Raw genomic sequence first — 8,942 nt, 5'->3', positions numbered from 1 at the left:
TACTCCTGTACTGGCGAGACGAAAATATTATACAACCTTTTGCATGTATTTTTTATAAGACTGAAGTAAGGAACGAGCATGCAGTCCACCTGATGGTAAGTGGCTACTGCCGCCCATGGACATCTACAATCAACCCTAGATAGGATTAGATATTCCTACCTGACGTCGGCCACACGCGCCGCTACGCATGAAGACTAAGCTGTAATGCCTCGGAAAAGTACCTATGTCTCCCTTACAAACCAGAACACATCTGAACACTGTTGTTATTTCTGCCTAAGCAGAAATAGGTGTAGCCTGGGCCCCCCGGGTCGAACCACAAAGGGTTTGACTACCTTTAAACCTGTTTTTGTACGCATTTTTACTATTATAGCTGAAATAATAAGGCCTTGGTAGTGATAGTAAGTAGTAGATACTTATTTCCTTGAGTTAGTCATGCCATTGTTTGAAATGCATTACTTAATCCAATCTGTAAACAATAATCACTCTTACATACCTACTTCCTAAAAAGCCGGCGTTGCGAGGTCCGGACTTGCAGGTACTTCGTCTGCAGGTCCGGAACTTGCAAGTCAGGTAGATGTTATGTTAGGTACATATTCCTCACAAAGGGAAACGCTGCTGTGTTCAAAGTTTTTTTTAAAATATAGGATTACCAAACCTTCAAACCAGAACACGCAACACTGCAGCAGTCTCACTGCTGTTTTTTGGCATAAATAAGTGTGGCCGTGGTGCCTCCGGAGTCGAACCACAAAGGTTTCTACCACCTTCAAATTTACATATAAATCTATGAAAACACGTACTACAAAATAATGTCTATTGTTTTCATGTTCAAGAAGGAAAATACCCATAAAACCGCAAAAGAAACATTTCCAAACGCTAATATAATCAGTTAGGCAATTTGTCAATGACTGTACCATTAGTGTTTTCCTTCAGGAAGAACTCATTCAAGCCAATAAAAAATATACTTACCGCGCGCGAGTCATGTTGTGATTTCATTCAAAATTTTTCCTTAAGCGTCCTGCTCTATAAAAGCATCTGTTTGTTGATTCACGTCGCAGTCTAATCAAACAATCATGTTTACTAAGGTGCTCGTGTTAGCTTTAGTGAGTATAGTCGGAAGCAACGATGTAATCGTTGGCTTGAAAACTGACGGAACTAAATTCTTTGATGAGGTCAGACAAGCGAACCCGGCGCTATGGAGGCAAATGGAAAACGTGACGATCAAGGCACCCGAAAACGAAGTCATCAGCAGAGTCGTTATCACCGATCTGAGGCCAGAAAAGGACGGCGATGTCAAAATAGTTGAAGGTGGAGAGGGACAGAAGAATGTTACTATCGAAATCAAAAGCCCGACGGTGTTCAGAGGATATGAGTTCCATATTGAGGTGTATTCGTCGCCTGAAGGACAACTGCCTGTTGACAACAACCAACAAACCACTGAAAATGTTCAAGGCGATGTACAAAATACACAAGATAATTTAAATATCCCTGTAACCAATTCGGATGCTACGAGCAAGTTACCAGATATGTCTACAGATAAGAATGTTCCCGCGATCTTAACTAAAGATGAAGAAATAACTGATAATGAAAGAGAAGGTCGCAACGCAAAGAACGAAGGTATCTCCACTGAAGGTACAACTGAAATAATTTCAACTACGAACAGCGACGTAAGTACCACCCCTGTAACGCAAACTACTGAAATGGCTGAAAATCGCAGTGAATCTAACAGTACACCAAATCAATCAGAACAACAATCTACTTTCGCTCCCATACCCTTATACAAGAGTTTCAACGTTCATCCTGCTATTCCTGCTATAAATGGAAGGGACATTACCAATAACAAAGAGGACATGAATACTCAAGATGAAATACGACATGCGCGTGATACTGAAGCTGAAGAAGAATCTACAGGCAAGAAACTCGACCTTACACCTACAAAAACACACCTATTTGTTTCATCAACTGAAAACGACAAGGAAGCTTCTACTACTGAGATAAATACAACAACTGAGAATACTGACAATAACAAGGAAGATTTAAACGCTCCCAAAGTCCATACATTCGATAATCGTAAGTTTACTTCAATTGTTTCTAGTGATGTTCACCATCCAGACTCGGTTAAAGACGAGAAACAACGTAACGTTCGAGACGCAAATGAACAAACGATGTATGAAGCTACCACAGAAACCGCTGAAACAACTACAGCTGATAACGCTGAAACCTCAACCATGTCTATTGAAGAATGTGTTACAACTGAGACTGGAATGAACGAACATACTGATGTTAATCCACAAAATTCCCGAGACATCGAAGGTACAACGAAGGCTCCGGCTTATATAAACAGTAGACAATGGAATCAGTTTTTGAACAACCCAAGAGTACTATCTGAGGACGCTTCAGTCCAACATGACCATGAGCAAAAGTCAGCCAGCGATATGGAAGATCAATCGACTTCATCCGAAAAAGATACTGAATTAGTTGGAAACCAGCATAAATCCTCACCAGATCACATGAAAAATAAAAATCCGAAAATCAGCGCCATTGCAAACTTCAAGGAAAAAATGTAAACTTGTGATACTTAACCAGAACGCCTTACTACTTACTACCACCTACCACACATATTTATTTTGAATAATTAAATACCAGGCGTCAATAAGTATAAGTTGACCTGCATATACAAAAATGATTACATATTTTTTAAACGCTTTCTACATTAACAGCCCACTCTAGGATTCTCTGTATCGTGGGTACTATGGACAAACACCGACATATACACAAACACACAGACCTAGAAACATAAATTTATCTTTAAAAATCTATCTGGCCGAGGATCAAACGCGGGACCTCTGCGATCAATATGGTGATCGCTTCGCCACGCGGGTCGTTAATTTATATACATTTATATTTTTTAACATAATAAACATTAGGATTGTTTGATTGACAAGGAGAACAAATAGGTAAGTTACCGGTTCTTTATTACGGAACACGAAACTTGTAAATTAAATAACTCACCCACAGAGTACTATTAGCTGCAATGAAGATTGCATTTTTCACTTGTTAACTTATTCACGCCTGGTAGAAATTAACTGTTATGATCTAAGATAAATGTTTTTAAAATAAAATAAACTATTTATTTAAAATATATATTTGTACTTTTCATTACCTGCCATTGATATTACAATTAAAATAATATTTAATAATCTTATTGTTACTTAAAGTTAAGCATTTGGAATTGCAAGTATGTTATGCTAATATCGGTACATAATATCAATATACTTTATTATATACATATAACTAGTAAATAATAAAATGTCTTCGTATTCTGCATAAGAGCTTGTACATAAAACTGCGATGCGTCGTCGAAAAATTTGCGAGCTCCCTCAACGCATCGCAAGAACTTGCGAATTGATTCGCATCGCGCATTCTTGCGATGTTTCGTCACAGTTGTTGTTATTGTTGGTCACCCTGGGAGACGCTATGCCGCACGATATCGCATCGCAGCAATTCGTGTCGCAATTTTCTGCGTTGCGAATTCGCATCTCGTCGCGTCGCAGTTTTGTGTACGAGCCCTTAGTCATACATAAAAAATCCAAAAAAATGTCTTAGAATTGAGCAAAAATGTTAAATGCAATTATTACTATTGATTCATTTTAATTATAATATATTGTACAAAATATATTGAAAATATAAACTGAATATATCAAAAATAAATACAAATCGAATATCAAAGGCACATTTTCATAACGAAGTTTTATAACAATATGCACTATATGTTTAATATATTATACATTTTAGCTTAATCGTCAATTATTAAATTGATCGTACACAATTTTATATAATACATTTTTAATAGTGATTCTCAATACCTCTTTCTCAATACCTGATGTACATATATTTAATTTTTCGAAAATAATGCCATTATTGCCTCATTAAATCAAGATTTATTCTCTAAAGAATTGAGCTAAACATATATTACAAATTATAATATTGTGATATACTTTACCACGAGATTTTGGTAAAAATATTATAGATGCAACAAGCGAGTATGTACATCTGATGGTAAGTGGCTACTGCCGCCTACGGACATCTGTAATCAACCCCGGATGGAAGCCCTAGGTCAGTCACTTGATGCGTTTCTACCCTGAGGGCTAATTCGAAATGTCTTCTGAAAATGTATCTCTCCCTTAACACACCCTTCAAACCAGAACACAGCAGCGCTTAACTGCTGTTATAACAGAAATAGGTGTGTCGCCGGAGTTGAACCACAAAGAGCTCTACCACCTTTTATCTTTTTACAGATTTAGATACTATAATATTCGTCACATTGAGCATTGTTAAAATAATTAAATATTTGTGTCAATATTCATATACAATCAAAGTTGTAATTTAATAAACATAATTGTATTTCAAGTCATCATAATCATGTAAATTGAATATAAATATTCGAGAATAACAAGTATAATAGGTATAGATAAAAAATGTGTACCAAAATTTTACTATTTTTTAAAATGTAGCAAGAAATCATTGATTACTAATCTATAAAGAAATATGATTATTGTCTATTGTCAAATACAGATTCCATGGAAAAAAAAATATATTAAAAAAAACCTAAAAATTAAGATATTTAAGCTAACATAGTTATATATTTTGTATAACTGTAATTGTCTTGAATTTTATTCTGAAATATACAGTAATAATTATAAACATTGGACTTCCAAATACTATGTAATGCTATTTTACAAAACTTAAAACTACAAATAGTTTATTTGATTGATTGATTGTTTAGTTAATTTAATTGATTAATCACCAATTAAATTATATTATGCTCAACAGTAATAGCCTCATATAAAAGTTTTGACCTCTCACACCTAAACTTAGCATTCGAAGACCAGACAAATCTCAGATTTTTCTTAGCTATATGCATTGCAGTGTAAGGTAAAGGCAAATACTATAAGAACATTTAAGAGAGTAAAGAAGTTATCAAACCAGAACACAGCACCACTACACTGCTGTTATAAGGCAAAAATAGATAGCGGTTATACTACCCAAGCCGAACCACAAAGGTTTCTACCACCTTCATAATATCATTATAACCTCTAACTCATTTAACCTTGTTATATCTCATATCAAAGTATCAAAAATTGTATCTAAAGGAATTGTCCATACATGTATGTATATCAATTTGTTACAATAACTATAGCAGTATAAAATCTATGCTTATGTATGAGAATTGTCTATATCGATACCTTAATTTGCAAATCAGCCAACTCCACTTTTTGTCAAAATGTTTTTTTTTTTATTTATTTTGATGGCATTGGTCGAAATCAAAATAAATAATAAAAAAAACGTTTTGACAAAAAGTGGAGTTGGCTGATTGGCGAATTAAGGTATTGATATGTATATCATTTTGTCATTTAAACTATCAATACAAAACATCCCTTACCAAAGTCAGAAGTAAATAGCACATAAAACCTAGTCATATTGTATCAAGGAATGCACCGGCACAGTAATATTCTTTCTTCCGTCCAAAGACTTGAGCTCCATAACAACAAGGCAGCCAACAACATCAGCTCCACATTGTTGTAGTAGTTTTGTTGTTGCTGCGATAGAACCACCGGTTGCTATCAGGTCGTCGATAATCAAGCACTTAAGACCGGGACGGATTGAGTCTTTCTGGATTTCCAGTATGTCCTGTAATGTTATAAATGTCACTTTTTTATAATATTGGAGTACCAGACGAGCATGCAGTCCACCTGATGGTAAGTGGCTACTGACATACATCTGTAATCAGCCCCAAATAAGATTAGGTTTCTATCTGAATAATGCGCTGCTACCAGTCAGGACTAGGCCATGGAAAAGATGTCTCCAAAAACAGCAGCATTATGCGGTGCTGTACTTTGGTTTCAAGGGTGTGGTAGGGGATAAAATACTTTTCCGAGTTCCAGCTGTTCCGAGGCGCATCTGTGGCCAACCTCAGGTAGGAATCTGATTTTAAGTTGATTACAGATATCCATCCAGTGGAATGCTTTTTCGTCTAATACAGTAGTCTAATAGAGATAGGTGAAAAGTTGCAAAAATTATCCGAAGTTATTAGTGACTTTTAACTAGCTACAAAAAGGTTTTTTATTATAAGATAAATATCAAACACAAGTAGAATTATTATCCATTAAGGGCTTCATAAAATAATGTGATAACTTATCAATGGGCTTAGTGTCATCTCTATATCAGTAACACAGAATGTGATAAAACAGAAGGATATATGTTGACGATGATGCCCCATTGTATAATACAAAATAATTTATGACGTACAGTATTCAAGAATAGAGAATTTATGATAGATCTTATTTTTTATGCTATAAGATTGCTTACTAATTATTCTTTTATAAAGGAAGTGAAGCCTTGTGGTTGAAACTCGACCTTTCAATGTGGGTTTATGGAAATGCAAGTATGTATGAAAAATCAGAGGTACATGCCTTTGATTTTTTTATGTATATTAGAAATTAATTATTAAAGGAACCTACATGCTTGAGATTTCTTGCTAAAAATTATGTCCGCCATAGGCCAATGTGGACTATGGCCTAAACATCTCTCACACTGTTAGGAGACCTGTGTCCAACATGAGAAGCGCATCTATAGTTAAACTAAGTTTCAAATTACTTACCGAACCATACTCCAAATCATACTTGTACGATATAACTTCACCGGGAAGCTTTCCTTTTTTTCTGACCGGCAAGCACCCAATCTCCAATTCCGCTGCTAGCGCGAAGGAGAACAGGAACCCCCTGGATTCCAAGCCGACAACTGCTTCCACATCAGGGTATTTGCACCGAACAGTTTGGACTAACAATCCTTGGAGTAGCTTGCATGTGGCGCCATCAGATATCGCTGAGAAAATGTCCCTGGAATTTTCAAAACCTCTTTTAAATTATGTGTTTTGAAAAAATCAAACAGTTTTTCAAGAACATATTCAAATATAATGATTACAATACTATTTTCTATTATTTATTTCGGTGATAGCATAACAACTTTTAAAGTACACATAGATAACATTACACAAGGCTAATTGTACTGTGTACTTAAATTATAATATTTTAATTATATGTTATGTTCATAAATGACTAATTATTTGTTAGGCTATATTAAGCAATTATAAAATTAATAATAAATGAGATAAACCAATTAATTATTTTAAAATGTCTTAATGAAATATAATGTATAATATATATAGGGTTGCTGAGTACTTCAATATTATTTTATTATGTTCATATCATTCTATTTTATAAATGCATCAGTCTATGCTTATTTGTACTCAACACCAACTAGGATTAGTCTTATCTGAGTTAGGCCACAGACGTGTGGACACAAGTGTCTCTATGACCATACCTCTCACACCAGAACCAACAGTGTTTAGTTTTTGACTAAAGGTAGAAATGGGTATGTTGGGGGTGCCTCTGGATTTACACATATGAAATTCTAAATTAATAAAACACGTCTAAATACTTCCGCACAGTGCTAACCTTCATGAATGTAAACTTTTATCTCCTTAGTCCATAGCTAAGGACCCCATTCAAAATAGGAATATTAAAATTACAATTCACTTTCTCTTCTTTCTCCAAACACCTTAGTCGAAGATAATTCTATTCTGCCGTTACTATTAAATCACAGCCGCACAACTAAAACGTAGTTGATACAACAACACCTTAAAATACAACAACACTCACCAAAATAAAATGCCTTGCTTAGGAAAGTCTGGAATGCTTTTTATTCTACTCTTCAATTGGGCCACTTTATCATTGTATTCTTTATCCATTTTACTTTTTAAAAACAGAATCAGATGTTCAAATAACCTACAAATAGTCCGCCGGTTCAATATAAACGGTTATAAGTGCCGTCTTCGATAGTGTAAAAGATTATATAAGTCACGCGATAAAATTATTAATCAAGTGTTACGAATTGTAAAGTTCACTTGATTTAAATTGTTATTTTCCGGACTTCATCACAATAACAAACAATAACACATTCTCACTTTGTCACATTGGACACTTGAATAGGGTTGTTAGCAGTGTTGGTAACCTGGGAGATGGCGCTGATCGTACCAGGGGCGTAAAATTATCGTATCTGCCGAAAAATTATCGTACATGTTCAAATTTCATAAGAACGCGTTAGTTATTAAAGAAAATAGATATTTATCATAAATTTATATTGCACTCGACCGCCCGACCGGCCCGACACGTCATTTTTCGAGTTTTATGATTTTCACATGGGCGCACCCGGGCGCGATGCACGCGTGAGGGATGGCGCGAAAATTTGTGCGATTCAAAAATGTTACGAAAATTAAATGGCTTCAAAGTTAATCAAACAATTATTAAATTTATTTATGCATACTTACAGTGACAGAATATGTATTAATTGTAGCGACGCAGAGAACTACTCAATGGAAGATAGCCAGGATTAAACTAATATCTCCGATTGGCTAAGTTTGGCCCAACTAGAGCTGCTCGATAATTCCGGTGTAATCAGCCAATCCAGACAAAGAGGAAAACACCGGAAATATCGCCACTGTGTTTTGTTAAAAAAAAAAAATAGGATTTTCCAAAATTATCGTACATTTGCGTACGATAATGACTCGCAATCGTACATCGTACGGTGGTATCAAATTATCGTACATGTACGATAATTATCGTACGGTTGCCAACACTGGTTGTTAGTTGTCACTTTATCATTTGTCAGTTTGACTTACGTTATTCGGAATATTCGGATCTCAATATTTGATACTACTAAACTTAATCAGGTGTCTCAGCCACATAATCTTAATCTTATATATAAAATTCTCGTGTCACAATGTTAGTTACCATACTCTTCCGAAATAGCTTTACCGATTTTCACCAATTTTTATATGCATATTCAGTAGGTCTGAGAATCGGCTACTTATCGGCCCTTATCAC

At 35.1% G+C, this 8,942-nt stretch overlaps 2 protein-coding genes across 2 annotated transcripts; one reads left to right on the top strand and one right to left on the bottom strand.

Annotated features, from left to right (window-relative positions):
• The first annotated feature begins 1,014 nt into the window (after positions 1-1,014).
• On the top strand, positions 1,015-3,141 carry LOC140755063 (uncharacterized). The gene has a single exon (XM_073090248.1). It carries the CDS (start codon positions 1,071-1,073, stop codon positions 2,562-2,564), a length of 1,494 nt encoding a protein of 497 aa, XP_072946349.1. The 5' UTR covers positions 1,015-1,070; the 3' UTR covers positions 2,565-3,141.
• A 1,106-nt stretch (positions 3,142-4,247) lies between these two features.
• Positions 4,248-8,034, bottom strand: Aprt (adenine phosphoribosyltransferase). The gene is made up of 3 exons (XM_073090246.1): positions 7,719-8,034; positions 6,659-6,896; positions 4,248-5,688 (listed from the first exon to the last, which is right to left on the bottom strand). Exons 1-3 carry the CDS (start codon positions 7,805-7,807, stop codon positions 5,470-5,472), a joined length of 546 nt encoding a protein of 181 aa, XP_072946347.1. The 5' UTR covers positions 7,808-8,034; the 3' UTR covers positions 4,248-5,469.
• Between the last annotated feature and the right edge of the window lie 908 nt (positions 8,035-8,942).

This window comes from Epargyreus clarus, unplaced genomic scaffold, assembly GCF_041222505.1.
Source record: "Epargyreus clarus isolate Ecla_fem2 unplaced genomic scaffold, WU_Ecla_fem_2.2 ptg000032l, whole genome shotgun sequence".
Classification (NCBI taxonomy): domain Eukaryota; kingdom Metazoa; phylum Arthropoda; class Insecta; order Lepidoptera; family Hesperiidae; genus Epargyreus; species Epargyreus clarus.
The sequence above is the reverse complement of the archived record's forward strand: the minus strand, read 5'-3'. Positions and strand labels throughout refer to the sequence as shown.